Source organism: Pimephales promelas, chromosome 15, assembly GCF_988280905.1.
Source record: "Pimephales promelas chromosome 15, fPimPro1.hap1.1, whole genome shotgun sequence".
In the NCBI taxonomy this organism is placed as follows: Eukaryota; Metazoa; Chordata; class Actinopteri; order Cypriniformes; family Leuciscidae; genus Pimephales; species Pimephales promelas.
The window spans coordinates 33,682,819-33,705,655 of NC_142783.1; the positions used below are offsets into that span (position 1 = coordinate 33,682,819).

The 22,837-nt window shown below is 31.5% G+C and overlaps 1 protein-coding gene across 1 annotated transcript in view; it reads left to right on the plus strand.

The window, feature by feature from the left end:
• Positions 1-22,837, plus strand: part of plcb1 (phospholipase C beta 1) — a 77,514-nt gene that overhangs the window by 48,677 nt on the left and 6,000 nt on the right. Inside the window, exons 15-31 of the mRNA XM_089120581.1 lie at positions 163-239; positions 1,981-2,077; positions 2,159-2,243; positions 4,042-4,166; positions 6,215-6,369; positions 7,544-7,708; positions 7,786-7,885; positions 10,189-10,293; positions 11,529-11,644; positions 13,932-14,067; positions 14,153-14,206; positions 16,753-16,972; positions 17,064-17,244; positions 18,840-18,916; positions 18,999-19,088; positions 20,777-20,834; positions 20,917-21,003. Of these exons, the coding sequence (XP_088976707.1) occupies positions 163-239; positions 1,981-2,077; positions 2,159-2,243; positions 4,042-4,166; positions 6,215-6,369; positions 7,544-7,708; positions 7,786-7,885; positions 10,189-10,293; positions 11,529-11,644; positions 13,932-14,067; positions 14,153-14,206; positions 16,753-16,972; positions 17,064-17,244; positions 18,840-18,916; positions 18,999-19,088; positions 20,777-20,834; positions 20,917-21,003 (1,928 nt within the window). The remainder of the gene's footprint in view (positions 1-162; positions 240-1,980; positions 2,078-2,158; positions 2,244-4,041; positions 4,167-6,214; positions 6,370-7,543; positions 7,709-7,785; positions 7,886-10,188; positions 10,294-11,528; positions 11,645-13,931; positions 14,068-14,152; positions 14,207-16,752; positions 16,973-17,063; positions 17,245-18,839; positions 18,917-18,998; positions 19,089-20,776; positions 20,835-20,916; positions 21,004-22,837) is intronic.

The following is a 22,837-nucleotide window of genomic DNA, read 5'->3' on the forward strand; positions in this document are numbered from 1 at the left end:
GGGTTACAAACCTGTCCCTTGAAAGCAGCAGATCTGGTGTGTCTCAGGCATCTGAACGCCACACACACACACACACACACACACACACACCTGCTCGATCTGATCTCAGACCTGCTCTGCTTTGAGATTGATTTGAAGTATAATGTTCTGTGTGTCGTTCAGCGCCGGCAGAGGTGGAGGCTGAGGATGACGAGGATGAAGATGATGACGATGACGACTGTAAGAAGTCCATGGACGAGGTCAGTAAGAGTTTGTGTTCTTATTGACAGGTGTGTATCCATAAGTGTTATTTATGTACAATTATACTATTTATTTATGCTATAATTGCTTTTGTTTTTATATTTTCTGTTTTAATTTTAGTTTAGAAGTTTTAGCGTTTTAGTACTTTATTTCAGTTAGTTGGAAAGGCAACATTTCTTATTTCTATTTTTGTTGGTTTAGTTTAATATATTTTTATATCTTCAATGTATTTTTATTGATTTAATAAAAACACGGTATTTTAGTAATTAAATAGAGAAATAAATTAGTACTTAAACGTATTTCAAGTAGTTGCCATGGCAATGCTTCTAATTCATATTATATTATTTATTTATTATTTATTCATTTCAGTTTGTTGCAAAGGCAACATTTCTATCTCTTTGTTGGTTACTTTTAAACAAAAATTTATATAGCTTCTTTATATATTTTTTTAATTTTAATAATTTTAGCAATTATACTGTTTTTAATTAGTTGCCATGGCAATATTTCTAATTTCTATTGTTTATTTATTTTTTTTTTATTATATTTTATTTATTTTTTTTTGGTTTCTTTTTAAAATATTTATATAAAGCTTCAATGTATTTATTGATTTTAGAATCTTTTTATTTTGGTAATTTTGGTATTTAGACTTATTTAATTAGTTGCCAAGGCAATGTTTCCAATTTCTATTATTTATTTATTTATTTATTTATTTCAGTTTGTTGCAAAGGCAACACAAAAAAAATATTTTTATATAGCTTCTTTATATATTTTTTTTAAATTTGAGTAATTTCAGCAATTATACGTTCTAATATTATATTAATATTTCTAATTATATTTTCTAATTTCTGTTTTTTATTTATTTTTATTATATTTTATTTTATTTCAGTTTGTTGCAAAGGCAATATTTCTCATTTCTATTTTTTTTTTTTGGTTTATTTTTAAAATATTTATATAAAGCTTCAATGTATTTATTGATTTTAGAATCTTTTTATTTTGGTAATTTTGGTATTTAGACTTATTTAATTAGTTGCCAAGGCAATGTTTCCAATTTCTGTTATTTATTTATTTATTTATTTATTTATTTATTTCAGTTTGTTGCAAAGGCAACATTTCTATCTCTTTGTTGGTTACTTTTAAAATATTTTTATATAGCTTCTTTATATATATATTTTTTTTAATTTGAGTAATTTTAGCAATTATACTTTCTAATATTATATTTTTATTTCTAATTATATTTTCTAATTTCTGTTTTTTAATTATTTTTATTATATTTTATTTTATTTCAGTTTGTTGCAAAGGCAATATTTCTCATTTCTATTTTTTATTTTTTTGGTTTATTTTTAAAATATTTCTATAAAGCTTCAATGTATTTATTGATTTTAGAATCTTTTTATTTTGGTAAATTTGGTATTTAGACTTATTTCAATTAGTTGCGAAGGCAATGTTTCCAATTTCTATTTTTATGTTGTTTTTCCCTCTACATTTATGTATGGCTTTATTTTTTTTTATTTCAGTTTTAGTTTTTATTTTAAGTTTGAGAAATTTTATTATGTGTTGTTGCTAAGGCAACATTTAATTTTTTTCTATTTCTAATTTCTTTTCTATTTTTTTGGTTCATTTCTAATTTTAGTTTGTCCTCTTATATTTACATTTTATATCAGCTTTATTAAAAAATGCAAAAATACAAATGTTTTCAGCAGATTGTCAAATGAGTGTGTGTGTGTGTGTGTGTTTCCTCAGGGTACAGCAGGATCTGAAGCCTTCGCCACTGAGGAAATGTCCACGCTGGTCAACTATATCCAGCCCACAAAGTTCCACTCCTTCGAGGTTTCCAAGAGTGAGTACGACTGCATGCGAGCCGAGAACACACACTGATTTGAAGATCTCGCTCAAACTCGACGTGTGTGTCTGCTTTCAGAAATCAAGCGCAGTTATCAGATGTCATCGTTTGTGGAGACCAAAGCCCTGGAGCAGCTGACCAAGACCCCGGTGGAGTTCGTAGAGCATCCTTTACCCCGTCGCCTCCAGGAGGAGTGTGTTTGAGTTCTGTAGCTACGTCACACACAACCCACATAACACATCAGACACATGACAGGAAACCAGGACAAGTGCATCTATTATTTATGCCGTAACTTATGACCCAAATAACACTTCAGAACTCTAGTCCATTCGACTCTTCTGAAGCGGTTTAGGTGTGTGTGAAGAATGCTCACATGTGCACAGAAACACACTTCACAATATCAGATCAGAGGGAATTGGATTTCTTTTATGAAAGGATATTGTTTTCATTTTATGCCATTTTTCATCAAAACCTGCCAATACATGTCTGGGTCACATTTCACCACAAATACAAATTAAAGAAATGAATGAGAAATTTACATTTGGATTAAACAGAACAAAGCCTATTTTTAGGGCCTTTTATTAACAATTAATATAATTTTAAATTTTATAAACAAAGTACATTTTCACCCTCAATATTGTGAAACACAATGATATCATATTTAAATCGCATTTATGTGTGTGTGTATATATATATAGTCCTGATATGATGTAATGGAATATATATATATATATATATTATTTCACATTCATTGTTTTACTTTTTCATTTATTTTATTTCGAACATTTTTTATTCGAGAGCCTTTATTTGAAATAGAAACTTTTTTGATTTTTGTTTTATATTTATACAAAGCTTTAGTTTATTTTTATTTCAGTTTCAGTTTTTCGTAATTTCAAGATTTCAACCTAAACTGATTTCAGGTCGTTGCAAAGTCAACATTTGAAAAGCAAAGATTGGGGTTGCTTTTTTTTTTTTTTTTTTTTTAATATTTCTATATAGTTCAATCTATTTTTTTTTATTAATTTAACTTTATTTCAGTAATTTTACAACTTAAACTTAGTTCAGTTAGTTGCCAAAGCAATGTTTCTTATTGTTTTACTTGATGAATAAAAGTGTTAATTTTAATATATATATATATATATATATATATATATATATATATATATATATATTTTCCCAAACTAAATGTGTAATATAATTTTGGGTCAGTAAATGAATCTTTATATATGTATATGTAATGCATATGTATTCAGGTGAAACTCAAACAATTAGAATATGGTGCAAAAGTTCATTTATTTCAGTAATTCAACTTAAAAGGTGAAACTAGACTCATTTCATGCAAAGTGAGATATGTCAAGCCTTTACTTGTTATAATTGTGATGATTATGGCTTACAGCTTATGAAAACCCCAAATTAAAAATTAGAATATTGTGAAAGGTTTTCATAAGCTATAAACCATAATCATCACAATTATAACAAATAAAGGCTTGAAATATCTCACTTTGCATGTAACGAGTCTATATAATATATTAGTTTCACCTTTTAAGTCGAATTACTGAAATAAATGAACATTTTGCAACCGAGTTTCACCTGAATACATATACAGTACATATATACATATAAAGATTCATTTACTGACCCAAAATCATATTACACATTACACAATATTCAAATTTATCGAGTTTCACCTGTATGTATATGTAAATATGAAAGTACATTTACCCCAAACTCTCTCTGTCTCTCTCTCTCTCTATATATATATATATATATATATATACACACACATCCAGACAAATATGATTATTTCTTATGCCAATAGAAAAAATAGTGGCAAAAAAGTCTCTATGACAAATTATAATATTACACGGACATGTTGAGTCAGATTCAGGGATGTATGGTCAATGATTTCTTGATGTATCGGTGCCGTTCATTACGTCAGTCCCTTAACTGTGGTCATTTAGATACAACAAATTTCAGCTGAGCAGAATCTATCCTAAAGGAACTCGAGTGGATTCCTCCAACTACATGCCTCAGGTGTTCTGGAACGCCGGCTGTCAGCTCGTCGCACTCAACTTCCAGACCATCGGTGAGCACATCCATAACACTCCTTCAGATAAGGGATACTTCAGCATTTAGCATTAAGCTTGTAGTAGTATTTTCAAATTACCGTGCTTTCCACCCTCATATCCCCCTGAGACGAGAGATTTATGGATTTTTTTGTCTGGAAAAAATCCTCCAATGACTCAAAAATCGTCATTTCACGTCATCGGAGGATTTTGTTGTCCAGAGGCTAAAGACTACAGTCAGTAGTTGGTCTGTCCCGCATGTCCTCAACCCGCCCATAGATATATTATTTCACATTTATTGTTTTACTTTTTCATTTATTTTATTTAGAACGTTTTTTATTTGAAATAGAAACGTTTTTGATTTTTGTTTTATATTTATACAAATCTTTAGTTTATTTTTATTTCAGTTTCAGTTTTTCGTAATTTCAGGACTTCAACCGAAACTGATTTCAGCTCGTTGCAAAGTCAACATTTGAAAAACAAAAAATTGGGGTTGCTTTTTTAATATTTCTAATTCTATATAGTTCAATGTATTTTTTTATTAATTTATCTTTATTTCACTAATTTTAGAACTTAAACTTAGTTCAGTTAGTTGCCAAAGCAATGTTTCTAATTTATTTATTTATTTTACTTGATGAATAAAAGTGTTAATTTTAATATATATATAAATATATATATTTTCCCAAACTAAATGTGTAATATAATTGGGGTTGCTTTTTTAATATTTCTAATTCTATATAGTTCAATGTATTTTTTTATTAATTTATCTTTATTTCACTAATTTTAGAACTTAAACTTAGTTTAAAGTCATAAATCGAAAATCCATAAATCAATAAAAATCCATAAATCGCCCATAGAGGGAGGATCTCACTCACAGAATGAACACATAGTGTCGGCCATCTTTTATTGGAAGCTAAGCTACCCTGTAAAAAATATTTTCATGATTTGTTATCACAACATTATTTCTTTTGTCAAATCAACTTAAATAATTTACGTATTTCAGATAACATAATATTTTAAGTTCCTGATGATTAAACCAATCACCTGCATTGTATTAACTTAATTTTTCCATTTCAGTGAACTTAAATTTTTAAGGCAGCCAGGTTACATAATTTTTTAAGTTAAACCAACAATATTTATTACAGTGTACAGTAGCAGGCTCTTGTTCTGTGAAGAAAGCTGAGTAGTCGGGGTTATCATCCTCTTTTTCCAGGACATGTCCGGCCGTCAGAGATGTATAAAGTACTAGAAACCCGGACTTGAGTAAAAGTACAAGTGCTCTATCACAAAAGTGACTTGAGTAGAAGTTGAAGTGCTCTTTAAGCACCACACTTAAGTAGAAATACTAAAGTATTCAACATTTTTTGTACTTAAGTATTTACTTTTGTACTAAAATTTACTACTTAAGTACTAAAAGCAAAAGTACAAGTATTATGTCATGTAATTATTAAGCAAGGCAGTCAAAAGTTTGAATTAGCTATCAAATAAGGCGCTTTGGTGGGTACAAATTTGCTTTGGCGGCCGCCAAAAAAAACCAATACCATTACCCTATAAAACTGGCGTGTGATTTAGACAGCATGAAAGCCAACTTGCAACGAATGATTCGTAAAATTTTTATAATTGTAACGAGTAACTAGCAGAAAAAATATCGAAGTAAAAGTATTAAATTCATCGAAAATATCTACTGAAGTAAAAGTAGAAGTATGAGAAAAAAAACAATACTCTAGTAGAGTACAGATACAGCATTTTAGTACTTAAGTTCAGTAATCATTGTTTACATGCACAGCTTTAGTTTCAATCGAACTGAATTCATTCCGATTGGTGTTACCGGTAGGCGTGGCCTCCTAGGGCAGCGAAGCAAGTGCATTCTGGGAGTTGTTGTCTTTCATCCACTTAAGCCAAAAATACATTTTCTGGCTTTTCTCAGTCTAGAAAGCTCCAAATTCAAAAATAATTTCACATTTTCTTCTACATAAATGACCCATTTTAAATACACATTCACTTTTCCAGAGGTGGAGTATCCCTTGAAATGTCAAGTGTAATTGTGTGTTTGACTCTGCTCTCTCAGATCTGTCCATGCAGCTGAACCTCGGCATGTACGAGTACAACGGGAAAAGTGGCTACCGACTCAAGCCAGAGTTCATGAGGCGACCGGACAAGCATTTTGACCCCTTCACAGAAAGCACAGTGGATGGGATCGTGGCCAACACCTTATCAGTGAAGGTCAGCTTTATCACACTCACTAGATTTATGACTTTAAGTGCATTTATTTGCAATGCACTATGCAGGATTTTTTTAATTTGATGCATTTAGAGTTTATATGAAGAGTGCCATTTGAAATTTTCTTCTAGAATGATAATTTTTATCAAACTTGTATATTTAAGTTCAGTAATTTCACTTAAATCATATTTTTAACGTTCAGAAGAAACTATCAAAAATGATTGCTATTTTGTACAAGTTGCAGTATATTTTGAGTAAAAATGCATTACGTTTACTTTATAGTTCACTTGTCACACCATACTTAACGTATGGTATTGAAATTTGGGGAAACACATACAAAACTAGAACCAATCCAATTTTTTTATTACAAAAGAAGGTTATCAGATTAATTAACTATGCACCTTACAATTCACCAAGTAATTTACTGTTTCATCAATCAAAAGTTTTATGATTTAGTCGATTTGTACACATTAAAATTTATTTACCAAGTCAAATATAATAAAACTCCTAAATGTTTGCAATTATTATTTTCCCAGCGAGAAAGTAAATATGATCTTAGAGGATTATGTATATGTAACCAACCACAAGTACATTCTACATTAAGAGAACACTGTTTATCAAATAAAGGAGTTCAATTGTGGAATAGTTGTTGTAATGAGTTAAAACAAGCCACGTCTATTTTTCAGTTTAAAAAATATTACAAGAGAATAACATTGGAATAATATACAATAGAATAAAAATGTATTAGACAGGCTTGCTTCTGGTGTGGACAATGGTCCACTAATGTGTTAATGTTAATTTTATGAACAGATGTTGTCATTAATGAGTTACATTTGATTCTAAAGTTAAGGGCAGGCATAATAAGCTTTAGCTTCCGCCTGCACCTGGTCATCTATAGTATTTATGTTTCGAATGTTTTGATTATTTGATTGATTGATTGAATGATCTGTAAATGACCAAACCGAATAAATGAATGAAAATGAAAATGAAATCGCAATGAAGATTACCTATTAATTGTGATTTACTGTAAGTGAAATAACTGACCTTGAATATAAAATCTTGATAAAAATTATAATTATAAAAGAAAATTAGACGGCTTTTGCATCTGAACTCTTCATATATATGTTGCACTTTGATGTTTTTGTGCAAAAAAAAATGTCATCACCTCTTCCATTAGATCATATCAGGACAGTTCCTGACTGACAAGAAGGTGGGCGTTTATGTGGAGATTGACATGTTTGGACTTCCAGTTGACACAAGACGAAAAGCTTTCAAGACAAAGACGTCCCAAAGCAACGCCATCAACCCTGTGTGGGACGAGGAGCCCATCGTCTTTAAAAAAGTATGATGTTTTTGCTGTACTAATCGTCAGATGGCTGGAGAGCATGAGAAATAGACTTGTGTTGTTTGTTTGGTCAGGTTGTGTTGCCCACCCTCGCTTCCCTGAGGATAGCCGTGTTTGAGGAGGGAGGGAAGTTCATTGGACATCGGATCATTCCCGTCTCAGCCATTCGTCCCGGTGAGAGTCTCTGTCATGTTTATTAAAGGTCCCGAATGTTGTTTTGGAGTCTCCTGGGATAGATTCACATGCAATTCTCCCAGTGTTTGAAACGCTTCGTTTAAGGATTCAGTCTCTCTAATGCCTGGTTCAGATTACACGATTTTCGTCCGATATTGGCACGATCCGTTTGACGTAGGGTGTCGTGGGGATTCGTGAACGACAACGGGCGTCGGGACGCAAGATTTGATTGTATCATCTCGTATAGACGAATCCGACGAGCGTTCTGTGTAGGCTGCCATCTTGTGGCGACGCCATTACTGAGCTGTTACACAGGCATATAGACATATGCACCGGTATGTAAACAAACCTCGGTGATAACGCGAACTCACCCTCGATGACAGCTACAGCCAGGCAGAATGACTTGTTGGTTTGATCTGTGACTGCAGTGGCCTCCAGTCACAGATGAAGGTACAAACGATCTTACAGATTAACGTTATTAATGAAAATAGCTTGGCAAGCTAGCTAGGCTAACGTTTGCTAATGAGGAAACTATGAAAAGATCTGTCCATTTGGCGACAATAAATAAATAAATGAATGAAATCAAATAAACAAATTCATGTTTTTCATTTGTGTCCATTATTTATCTCATTTTCACATTGCAACAGGCAAGGGTAAGGTAACGTTACAGCTAGAAAGTATACATAATATCGACCAATTAGTGTTTTTAAACCATGGAAAGAGGTCAATAATACAGCAGGAGAACAATTATGTCACATAACGTTACATTTAGCTCAGGAAAGCCATTTAATGACCATAGCATGTAAATTGAATAGAGCAAATAGCAAGAGAGGAGATTTTGCTGATCACTATATCACATATTTATTATATTTTTTTTACTTATGTCATTAAATAATTGTTATTATACGCGAATGTCCACGTCTTGTACTCGCCCAGGAAATCTGTGTAAACCGTACGGCACCAGACAGGAGCAGTCGACCCGGGGTATTCACAATGTTCTCTCTTCAAAATTGAAATTTTACTGCCACCATTGAAACAATTTATAACGGAAACTGTTTACCCACTCGACATTATACAAGGGGTAACGTTGTAACATTAGTGACAGTCGTAAATCGCGGGCTGTGTAAATTCCAGTGGACGCAAGTTGCAACTAAAACAATAGGAGGCAATGGCGCAACGCTACCCAGCAACAGCTCAGTAATGGCGCCCCGCTTACTTCCGGTAGTTTCGCCGGATTCGTCTATAGTGGGCGACAACCTACGTCGCTACGACATCACGACAAAAAGACTAGCATGTTGAATTTTTTTTACGGTCGTCCACGACGGTTCCGTCACATGTATGAGGTCGACCAATAGGAGCACAGAAGCTTTTCCGTACACAACTTTCAAAAATGGCGAAACGAAAGAGAGACGATGGTGCTAACGTTAAAACTAAAAGTAAAAATATTTATAAGAAAACAATATTTTACCTCAAGTTTTCTTTGGAGTATTCACTCAAAAAAATGAACTAGGAAGGTTGTGCACTTTACATAATATATTTATATATAGTTTACTTATAATAATTGTGTTTTTTGACTATTAAGGTCTATGTAATTGTGTCTCAACTTGACAGTACAAAATCCTAATGTGTTGTCTAAACACAAACCATTTATGTTAAGTAAAAAAATGTGTACATCCAGAGGGTGGCAGTATAGCGCGAGACGACGGCCATTTTGCCCGAACTTAATTTGATTGTGTTCAATCTGCTTGAATCTACGAACAACTTAAGTTTACTTAATCCGTTTGTGTTGGATTACGTGATTGATTTGTGTTGCCTTAACTGAAACTGGGCAGTGCTTTTAGTTGAATTAAGAGAGAATAAATGTTAAAATTAACATTCGAATCGAAATTAACATTAACGAATCGAACTGTAAAATTTGTGTCAATACCCAGCCCTAATATTTAAGCCATAGTGTTGATTTAATTAACTACAATTCATTTTGTGATTACACACTCTAAAAAATGCTGGGTTGTTTCAACCCAATTTTGGGTAAAATATGGACATACCCAGCCATTGGGTTAATTTTTTTAATTACATTTTTAACCCAACATTTCCTGCAGGAATTTTAAAAATTGTATGTTTTACATTAAATAATAGTTATTAAAGGAAAAATAGAAATGTGATTTCACCTAAAAAAAAAAAATTTTTTTTGAATATTTTCGTATATAATTATTAATTTATTCATTTAGATACATTTAAGGTTGCAACATGTAAATGCAGAGGGGTTTATTGTATTAAACGCTAATTTTCTCATATTCTCGCAGGTTATCGTTACATCGGTTTGAGAAATGAAAAGAATCAAGCTCTTACTCTTCCTGCTATATTCGTGTATATCGAGGTCAAAGACTACGTACCGGATACATTCGCTGGTAAGAAGTTCATTACTATCATCACCCGCCATCTTTAGCATATTACTACTGTGGTGTCCATATGAATGAGTGAATCTCACAAGCTGGATCATAATCAAGAAATCATACTTTGCACACAGAAAATGAACATCAAGCTGCTTTGCATTACTAGCAGTGTTGGGTGTAACTAATTACTAAGTAATTAGTTACTGTAATTTAATTACTTTTCCCTTGAAAAATGTAAAGTAAGGGATTACTCTTAATTTATCTGTAATACTTCTGATGTAATTGAGGTAAATCAATCCGATCTCACAGCGATTCGTATGCATTTTATGAGGTGTCTAAATCGTACGACAGCACTCGTATGAATTATTGTAAAATATGTATGAAAAAGTGTGAAATGTCATGAGATCAGACATAAAACAATAGTGGGTTTAACATCAAAATGTATTGTCTGATGTTAAAAAGTTTGTTTTTATAATGTAACCTTCTCCACCTTGGTCAGTTGAGAATAATTCATGCAATTTTATAGTATTTATTTGAAAGAATTAAAACAGATTCGTGTCTATCATTGTATTATTCAGCTGGTTGAGATTGATACGGGATTTTGAAAGTAATTAGTAATTAAAAGTAATTAAATACTTTTTAATTAGTACAGTAATCTAATTACACTGTTGAAGAGGTAATTAGTAACTATTAATTAATTACTTTTTTAGAGTAACTTACCCAACACTGATTATTAGCAACATATGTGACAGATATATTCAGTATTCGTCACTGTGCTTTTTGTGAGGAGCTTTTCAATCTTCATCCCAGCGGGGGTTTTATGCTCATTTGCATACCGAAACTATGAGATGGGGGATTTAGGGACAGATTTACGCCTCCAGTACCCAGAATGCTCCTGTTTGTGTTAAAAAGTGTTACAGCGGCGAGGAACAACAACACCGACCTTCTCAGCAGCGTTTCACACGTCTGCGTCTACTCGTCTGTTCTCCTGTCAGACGCAAAGACCGATCTCAAGAGACGACTTTTTTTCCTTAAAGCTTTGCCTTATTAAAGACACATAAAAACAAAGTGACCTCATCTATTTAAAGCTAAACATGCAAATATAGAAAGTGATATAGACCCCACAGAAGATGTTACAACTTTAATTTCATGTCAAGTAATCATCGATAAGACTTTATTTAAGTGCCTTCAGCTCATAGTATCTAATGTGTGTGTTTGACGTGACTGACATGTGTGTCTGTGTTGAACAGATGTCATTGAAGCGCTGTCCAACCCCATCAGATACGTCAACTTAATGGAGCAGAGATCCAAGCAGCTGGCGGCGCTCACTTTAGAGGAAGGAGAAGAGGAGAAGGACACTAAAGAGGTTCGCATCTGTCTCGCCTCGAATCTTCACACCTGGAAGTCGGTTACAAATTCTAATAAACCATCAAAACTTGAAGGAAATTCATTTTAATGGTAACACTTTACAATAAGGTTAATTTATTAAACATTAATTAATGTATTAACTAACCATGAGCAATACATTTACTGTTTTTGTTAATCTTTGTTAACGTTAGTTAATACAAATCCAGCTGTTCATTGTTTGTTCATGTTAGTTCACAGTGTATTGACTAATGTTAACAAGATTTTAATAAAGTATTAGTAAATGTTGAAATTAACGTTAACAAAGATTAACAAATGCTGTAGAAGTATTGTTCATTCTTAGTTAATGTTAACTAATGAACCTTATTGTAAAGTGTTACCATTTTAATTAATCAAAACTAAATTTGACTAAGGAATTTATCTGACAATTTTTTTTTTTTTTTTTGAAAAAGCATACAGTACATTGACTACAACATAATATTTCATTGGTTCTCTTTTGTTTTTGCATTTGTTCAAAAATTTGTCCAAAAATGATATCGGCTCAATTTGGCATGTTATCATAAATAAAATGATCAACTCCAAGCTCAACTATACGGAGGCGTATTTCATTCACTTGAAGAAAAAAAATCTACTCTGTTTTTCTGAATTAACGGGTTAATTTTTCATGAGAAAAAAAAATGCTCTGTTTTTCTGAATTAATGAGTTAATTTTTCATGAAAAAAAAAGAAATTTTTTTGCTCTGTTTTTCTGAATTAATTTTTCGCGAGAAAAAAAGTTTTTGCTCTGTTTTTCTGAATTAACGAGTTAATTCAGAAAAACAGAGCAAAAAAAAAAAATCCATGAAAAATTAACTCGTTAATTCAGAAAAACAGAGCAAAATATTTTTTTCTCATGAAAAATTAACTCATTAATTCAGAAAAACAGAGCAAAATATTTTTTCTCATGAAAAATTAACTCATTAATTCAGAAAAACAGAGCAAAAACTTTTTTTCTCATGAGAAATTAACTCATTAATTCAGAAAAACAGGGCAAAAACTTTTTTTCTCATGAAAAATTAACTCATTAATTCAGAAAAACAGAGCATTTTTTTTTCTCATGAAAATTTTACTCGTTAATTCAGAAAAACAGAGTAGAATTTTTTTTCTTCAAGTGAATGCAATACGCCTCCGTACAACTATGCAATATGTTTGAAAAACTTTAACATTTTTTTTTTTTATAATATTTGAATAAAGGGTGAAGATTTAAATTTTCCTTGGCCAGACATCAGTGTGTGTATATATATATATTTGAGGTCTACAGTATTCATATTTGAAGTAATATTCTGTGTATATATATATATATATATATATAAAATAGGGCTGTGCAAAAGTTAATTGCGATTAATCGCATCCAAAATAAAAGTCTGTGTTTACATAATATATTTGTGTGCGCTGTATATAATTATTTTGTATATATAAATACCTATGCATGCATGTATATATTTAAGAATTATTTGCGCTTAAATTCTGTATACATCTATAAATACATAATCTATATTATATAAATATAAATATTTTATATATGAATAACACATTTTCTTAAATATATACATGCATGTGTGTGTATTTATATATACAAAATAATTATATACAGCACACACAAATATATTATGTAAACACAGACTTTTATTTTGGATGCGATTAATCGCAATTAACTTTTGCACAGCCCTAATATAAAACAATGAAGACACTTCACTGCCACTAACATATACATGTACACACACGGTTCCATTGCAGACTTTTTGAGTCCCCTGTTGGTAAGTTAGTTTCAGGTCCCCTCTTGGCTTTTTTTTTTTTTTTTTTAAAATAAAAAAAATTATATTTAAATTTATATTATGAAAAAAAAAAGCGTGAAAGTATGTCATTTTTGTATGTCATTTTTGTTTCTTCAGAATGACCAGAAACACTAGTCCCCCCTAGGCCAGTGTAGAGCGATGGTCCCCTGTTTTTTAATATAGACGTGTACGTGTGTGTGTTTATTTAATTTATTAAAAAAAAGAGCCTTTAAAAGGGGCAAACCAATGCTAATGTCATATATTAAAATGAATTTCTCAGATGCAATATACATGAGCATCAGTTAGTGCTGGATTCATAATGGGATCACTTCACTAATTACTCTAAACTCTAATCACATTCCCGTTGATTTACTGTTATGAATTATTAGGTCATTTCTCCTTGATTTCAGAAAGCGCTCTGTTGCTGTTGAACTGTGTGTGTGTGTGTTTGACAGAATGGTATCTTGTCGTTCAGGCGGATCCAGGTGTTGAAAACCCCTCGGAGGTGAAGAGCGAACCCAAACCCGCGCCGGTCGAGAACGGATTGAGTCACGCTCCCAGTGCGGCTCCGAAACCAGCGTCCCAGATCAGCGCACAACCACATTCCTCAGGTCAGACCTTCACACTCACACATCAAACAAGACCAGAGAAGAATGATGAATGTTATTTGATATGCATGAATTATATGTGTTTCAGGCTCAACGAAACCAGCGGCAAAGACTGAAGATCTCATTCACAGCGTCCTCACTGGTCAGTTAAACACATTTAATGGCCTTTATCAGCTGTGGGAAAGATTCGAAAGAGACCCGATTGAGGGAAAAAAAAAATCTGAAATAACTGCACGGTTTAAATATATATAATATCATTTTAAATTATGAACTTGTGTTTTTTTTCATATTATACATATAGTGTAATAATAGTAGAATAAACAGAATAAACAATCCATGGAAAATGTAATATTATATATTTAATATATATATAATAATATATAATATATATTTAAATATTAAATATATATTATAATATTTTAGTATAATATATATATATATATATATATATATATATATATATATATATTTAATATATTAAATATAAATACTATATAAATAATATTCCACACACACAATATTTAAATTTATTAAATATTTATTAAACAAATATGTAACAAAGTTAAAGGATCACAGGTGGCTCATTATCAATTGCCACGGCTCTCGGCAAATGTGTGTGTGTATGTGTGTGTGCGTGTTTTGTAAACATAAATTATAGAATAAACAATATTTTAAAACTAATTAAAATATATGCAGATAAAATAATATAAGAAATGTAATACATATGATTTTGTTTTTGTAAACATAAATAATAGAATAAACAATAGCAGGTTATTTAAAAAATAATTAAAATATATGAACATAAAATAATACACAAAATATAATTATATATATATATAAAATTATATATATTAATTAGTAATTATATATATAATTTTGTGTTACATATGTCAATTTACACATATATATATATACAGTATATATATATATATATATAGTAGCCCTCAATCGGGTCATGGGGTTTATACGACCCCAATCGACTTTTACTTAATAAAAAAAGGTTCCCTTCCCTATATATATATATATATATATATATATATATATATATATATATTTTCTTCATGTGTCAAAAAAAAAAAAAAAAAAAAATCCGGCATAAGTCTGGAAATTTTTACACAGAAATGAAGGCCTAGTACTAGAGCATAAATGCAATGTATCATAAAAAAAATAATATTTCATATGCAAGCTAATAGTGTAGTTGAGGAATTGTGTGGTATATGAATACAAAAGTACTTTATATCTCCAAAAACACAGCATTAATGAATAGATGAGAAGTAAACAATATATATATATATATATATATATATATATTATTTGTATGATTAAAAATGTATATTTTTTGTACAATTACTCAATCAATTATTGTGGTCGTATAGACCCCGAAGCCCAGAAGTGTAAACAGGAAACCAAGACCATTTGAAGGTTAACATGTAAAATAATAGGGCTGGGTATTGAGACAAATTTCACAATTCGATTTGATTTCAATTCACAAGCTTGCTATTCGATTTGATTTCAATTCACAAGCTTGCAATTCGATTCGATTTCAATTACGATTCGATTCAATATTGATTATTTTGGATATCAGTTACAATAAATGGCAGTTTTTCTCAAGGGAATCAAATCTCTTAACTAATGCTGTAAACTATGGGAGTCTAGTTGTAGCCAATAGCTTCATTAGCCTAATATGAAGGTAATAATGAACTGTTTTGTAGCTATACAAACACTTAAATTACACTTTTATTTATTTTTATAATAAGAAGATTATATGAAATATTTAAACATTTAAATGGTGGCTGTCATAAAAACTTGCCAGATTTATTCAAAAATGCATTAAATATTGAAGAACATTAAGATTATAATGCATATGTAATATGGTGTATATATTTAGCAAAATGCTCCTCTCTAGAGTTATTTTTTCTAGCTGACTAACGAGTTTATGTGGGTTTTCTGAGGTAAATATGACGATACATGACATTGATTACAAGCTGTTTAACTGACGTCTTTCCACGGTTGAAACGTAGATTGAGCGAATCAATGTGACATGATACGGATTTGGATAAGTTGTACTCTATCTTTAACACACTTTCAGATGCTCATTCATGTTTATTTGGCGCTGTGACTGGTATTATTAAGCCGGAAGAGAGATCAGCGCTGCTGCTTCTCCAGAGCGATCTCACGCCACAGCGCCAAAACGCTATTTATGTTTTTGAATTTCTAAAGAAAATGAATGTAATTTGAAAATTGAGACTTTGTTTCATATCAATAGTAACAAAGGACAAAGATTATTGCGATTTTTTTGGATGTGCGCAGCCGCGATACAGTGTCCCATTCATTCAAATGAAACAGGATGACTAATCGATTCTTGAGATTTAAGAATCGATATCGGTTCGTTAAAATGAGAATCGATTAATATCGAGAAATCGATATTTATTACCCAGCCCTATAAAATAATAGGCTACACAAACATAAATAATACAAATAATTCAGTCAAGTTTTTTCTAAAAAATCTAAAAAGAAGCCATATTTTGCTTATGTTATATGAGACATCAAATACAATTCTGTTTTATTAGGTAGCTGTTGAGTCTAAATCATTTCGAAGTTTCACTATAAATGATTTCAACACTTCTGACACTTATTATGCATCGACGTAATAAAATCTGGAGGAGTAATTTCCTCGAACTGTTTCAGAGATGGAGGCGCAGGCCGTGGAGGAGCTGAAGCAGCAGAAGGGCTTCGTCCGAGAGCAGAGGCGACACTATAAAGAGATGAAGGACCTGGTGAAGAAACACCACAAGAAGACCACTGAGATGATCAAGGAGCACACGGCCAAATACAACGAGATCCAGCACGACTACCTCCGCAAGCGGGCCGTCCTGCTCAAATCTGCAAAACGAGACGGTAAGAAGAGGTAGGTAGACGTCCTCTGGTCGATCGCTGTGGGAGTGTGTGTCCAAACATCCGCTGGACACACACGTCTCACACACCGGGTCTGCCGTCAGGTGCCTGTCCTCCAGTCCTGAACACGGACCCTCGTTCTTCGAGCAGGAGCTGAACAGTCTGGATCAGGACAGCGGGCAGAAGCTGTCGGACCTGAAAGAGCAGCAGCAACAACAGCTCCTGAATCTGCGGCAGGAACAGTATTACAGCGAGAAGTACCTGAAGAAAGAACACATCAAACAGGTCAACATCACTCATTGCAACTTGGGTTTTTACATTTTTAACTTTTTTTTTTTAATAAATTATAGAAGATTCAACGCAATTTTTTAAAGTCAGTTTAGTATAATTTAAGTAGATTTGATGGTACGTAAAAGCTTAAAGCAAACTTACATTTTACATCAGAAATATTACTCAAAATAAGGCTCAAACATTAGGAAATTATTTCAAATAAATTTGAGTCTTGCAAATGACACTTTTATTGATTTTTATTTATAATTGACTCTTTTATTAATTTGCAATTTACTCTTTTATGACTATATATCTATATAATTTTATATAATAATTGTATGTGTATATATATATAAAGTTTAGTGTATTATTTTACATGTTAATACATTTTTTATATTTTTTTAAATAACCGGCTTATGTTTACAAAAACAAAATCATATTAATTCAAATATAATATATTTTAATTATTTTTTAAATATTGTTTATTCTATCATTTATGTTTCCAAAACACACACACACACACACACACACACTTGAGACATAGAGCCATGAGAGAACGGAGCGTCACCTGTGCGTCGCAACAATCCTTTACATTGTTACTTATTTATAATAAGGATAATAATATAAATGAATAATGCAAAATATAAAAATATATATTTCATATAAATATTAAATATTTATATATAATGTTAATAATATAATATACATTTGGTAGAATTTAAGTTGGAAATAATTTGATTGTACTTAAAAGTTTAAAGCAAACTTACATTTTGCATCAGAAATATTATAATTTTTAAACTTTTATTGATTTTTTTTATTGATTATAGATATTGACTCTTTTATTCATTTGCAAAGGACTCTTTTATGACTATATATATATATATATATATATAGTGTATTATTTTATATGTTAGTAGATTGTAATTATTTTTTAAATAACCTGCTATTGTTTAGTCTATTATTTATGTTTACAAAAACAAAATCATATGAATTGAAATATAATATTTGAATTATTTTAGAAACATTTTTTATTCTATCATTTATGTTGTACAAATCACACACACACACACACACAGTTGATAATGAGCCTCACCTGTGCGCCGTACCTATCCTTTAACTTTGTTACATATTTATAATAATGATAATAATATAAATTAATAATGCAAAATATATACATATATATTTAATATAAACATTATATATATAATGTTAATAATATAATGTACAAATATGATATGTTTCTGTCATATTACACATACAGATATAATTCAATTAACAAATCAGCAAGTTAAAAAAAAGTAAAAAAAAAAAAAAAAACATTAGCAAGTTTTTTAAATAATGCTTTTGTTCCTTTATTGTTAGTCACTTACTTTTGATAAACTTTTTACATAAAGTGTAAAATAAAAATATAAAGCAGCAAAGTGTGCAATGTAAATGTCTGCATCTAGAAAGAAGCTTTTTTTTTGCTTACCTTTGTGTGAGAAATCAAGAATAAATGACTGAAACATTTCTGATGTTCAACAAAGCTCTATATACATATACATCAAATATACATACGTATAAATATACATCAGTCAGAAAGACTGATGGCGTGTCCTCTGTGTTCGCAGGTTATCGAGAAGCTGACCGGCATCGCTGAGGAAAGTCAGAGCAACCAAATGAAGAAAATCAAGGAGCTGTGTGAGAAGTGAGTTACTAATATCACAAGCGTCTTTAATAATTCATAAGGTCATGTAGCGTCAACCTCGCTGTTTCGTCTGTGTTTACAGAGAAAAGAAAGAACTGAAGAAGAAAATGGACAAGAAGAGACAAGAGAAGATCAATGAAGCCAAATCAAAGGAGAAGCACTTGACAGAAGAGTAAGAGTTCATCTATTCATCATTTCCAGATAAAATGTGTGTTTTGGTTGAAATAATTCTTTTAAATAAATAATTCTTTTTCTCCACGGCTTGGCCTTCTGACCGCACTGAGATGCCATTTTGTCTCTCGAAAACAGAGATTTTTTAAGAATATATCAATCTGAAACATCGTTTCCTCACTGTATAGTGTAGACTGTGGAAACATATACTGTATATTTATATGATAATGTCATATATATTTAGGGCCTAAAATGAACTTTTTGCCACACCTGCCAATGGCCGGTTACTTACTAAAATGTACCGCTCATTAATATTTTTTATAGGCCATTAAACTGTTTTTGCAATGACACCAAAATTTTTAGATGGCATTTAGATTTCAATTTCAATACCACAGCTAAAATTACTAGGCTAACTAACATAAATGTAAAACGTTATTAAAGACGAGCTACAGTAGTTTTCAGGTCGAGACATTGAATAAAGTAATCAAATTACACTGGATATAGTCTTCGCTGTGAATAAATTAAACAGATTATTCCTTATTAACGTTTCAAAAGATATTCAAGCAAGAGCTGCGAGTGATTTTTTCTTTGTCCTTTTGTTGTTTGATTGACATTAAAGGAGTAGTTCACTTTTTTTTTTTTTTTTTTTACTTTTTCTGATAATTTACTCACCCCCATGTCATCCAAGATGTCCATGTCTTTCTTTCTTCAGTCGAAAAGAAATTAAGGTTTTTGATGAAAACATTCCAGGATTTTCTCCATATAATGGACTTTAATGGGGTCCAAATGGTTCAAGGTCCAAATGAGAGTTTCAGTGCAAACTGTTCAAAGGGCTTTAAACGATTCCAGACGATGAATAAGCGTCTTATATAGCGAAACGATCATTCAATGAACAAAATGAACCAAATGACTCAAACAGATTTTGATGAACAAGTTCGAACAGGAGAGTCATGAACGCGCATCACAGAACAGAGCACGGCGAACATTTGAGCTTATAAAACTTAAACTTTGTTATTAATTTATTAAATGAGTGATCGTTTCGCTTGATAAGACCCTTATTCATCGCCTGGAATCTGTTCAAAGGGCTTTAAACGACACCAGATAATGAATAAGGGTCTTATCAAGCTAAACGATCGCTTATTTAATAAATTAATAACAAAGTTTTAGTTTTATAAGCTCAAATGGCCTTGCTCTGTTCTGTGATGCGCGTTCATGACTCTCCTGTTCGAACTCGTTCATCAAAATGAATGAATCTTTTTTTGAGTCATATGGTTCATTTTGTTCCTTGAATCAACCAAATGACTCAAAAAAAGATTAATTTGAAACTCTCATTTGGACCTTGAACTGTTTGGACCCCATTGAAGTCCATTATATGGAGAAAATCCTGGAATGTTTTCATCAAAAACCTTAATTTCTTTTCGACTGAAGAAAGAAAGAAAGACATGGACATCTTGGATGAGTAAATTATCAGCAAAAGTTGTTTTTTTTAAAAAAGTGAACTACTCCTTTAAGCCAAACTAATTATTAATCGATTTGGAGACAAAAAAAGAAGATTCATTTCAGGTTATTTTCATTAATGCTCTGGGAGGCAATTAAAGGAATGGAAAGAATTGTATTATTCTTTATAAAACTGGCCTCTAGATGGCAATAAAACATAATAAATGCATCTCTCTCTCTCTCTGATTTCAGGGAGAAACTGGAGATCAACCGGTCTTATGTGAACGACGTGGTGCAGCACATTAAGAGGGTAAAAGAGTTTCCCCATCTCTCAAGATCATAAATGAGAATAAATATGATTCTTTACACTTTTCTGTCTTTTTCGTCACTAGCTGGAAGACGCTCAGACTAAAAGACACGAGAAGCTTGTTGAAACCCATAAAAGCATTCTGCAACAGATATTAGATGAGAAACCCAAGGTAAGAGTTAACAAATAACAATGATATGGTACCAGAGTAATACCTTATTTCGGATGCACACCACACCACGCTTTTATCTCATTTGGAGATTAACGTCACATAAATGAACACTGCAGAATGAAAGATATTATTATTGCTATAGTGCTGTTACTGTTATTGCTATGAAAGAGTGCTGTTGCTTTCTGGGAAGTTTGACAGATGAGTGTTGATGAAAGAGTACAGTTGCATCAATACATATTTCACAAACGTCATTGATTTTCTGCATCTGTCATTCACTATCATGCCTTTATGCTCAACAACACTTTTTTGTCAGTTGTTTAACTGGCAAATTTAAAACCTGACAAATTTAATAATAATGCTTTTTTTTATTTGAAAAATTTTAATATTTGAAATTTTGTTGTCTGAAGGGAAAACAAACAAGGTACAACGAGGATCTTATAATGTTACAGACTAAAAATCAGTGCAGATTTCATGTATGCCACGAGCTGAAAGTGGGCGTTTGTACAATTACACTTAAAGGCTTTTTCTTGCTAAACACGTAACACTATCAATCAGGCGACAGAAGGTAGAAGAGTGTGTGAATCATGCTGATCATTTAGGTGCATATCAAATATGAAGTTGAGAAATAGTTCTCTCAAATGAAAATTCACTCATCTTTGAAGGTTTGTACTGCGATGAGGGCGAGAAATGATGCCAGTTTCAATCCAGCCCTTTAAATATTTCATGAACTGTAAGGATTATATGATTTGGAGAATTGCCGTGTGATCCGGCACATTTTTAGATGCAGAAACTGAACAAATGTGCTTTTTAATGAGATTCAGAGACCGGATTCAGATGTGTGAAAACTGCCTGGATTGCAGCTCTTTGATTGGCTTATGAACTGTCAATCACTTCAGACCTGACCAATCATTTTACATGGAGTCAAGTCTCTCTCCCCGAGCATATAACTCTCCAAATTCAGTGTTTAATGTGCATAACTAAATTGATATGAGTGCATTCTTATCTATAAAAGAATCTGGTGAAATATCTCCATGCATCTGTTGATTTGGCCCGGATCGGCCCGGATCTGCTGCAGCATTAGTGAATATTGATCCGGATCTGTCAATACCGTCACATGTCACATTACTGACCCGTTCATGCCACGACTCCTGCGCTCACAGCACACACACCTTCACTCACTGAACCGCTCACTCTTAGAAGAAATGGTTCTATTTAGAACCAGAAATAGTTCCATCCCCCGCTTCATATTTGGAACTCCAAAATGGTTCTATATAGAACCTTTTTTTTTTTTGGTAAAAGGTTCTATTGGCCAAGTATGGAACCCCAGGGTATATAGAACCCAGAGGAACCCTTTTTTAAGAGTGTTTAGAACCTTTTAGGGGTTCCAAATACGTAGCGCTGATAGAACCTTTTAAGGTTCTATATAGAACCTTTTCTTCTAAGAGTGCTGAGAACTGATGAGGTTTACAGGGAGCATATCCTTATTTTTTGTTCTTTCAATTTAATATTTAATCCTCTAATAATGCTTATTTAACCTTATTTTAACCCTATTTTAAATTTATAATACATTTAAGGTTATTATTAAATTATTTTTAAATATGTTAAATTATTTTTTCAGGATCAATTCTCTCTCGGACTTTTTTTTTAATGGACTTTTCCCACATTTTATTGTTTTTAATAATAAATAATTTATTTTTTTCAAAAAATTTATCATTATATTTATTTCAAATTTAAAATAAATTATCATATAAGTTTATCTGATTTTCTTTTTTAAGGATCATTTTCCGCACTCTTCATTTACCCTTTCTCTCACTCTTACGATTAAACATGCTAT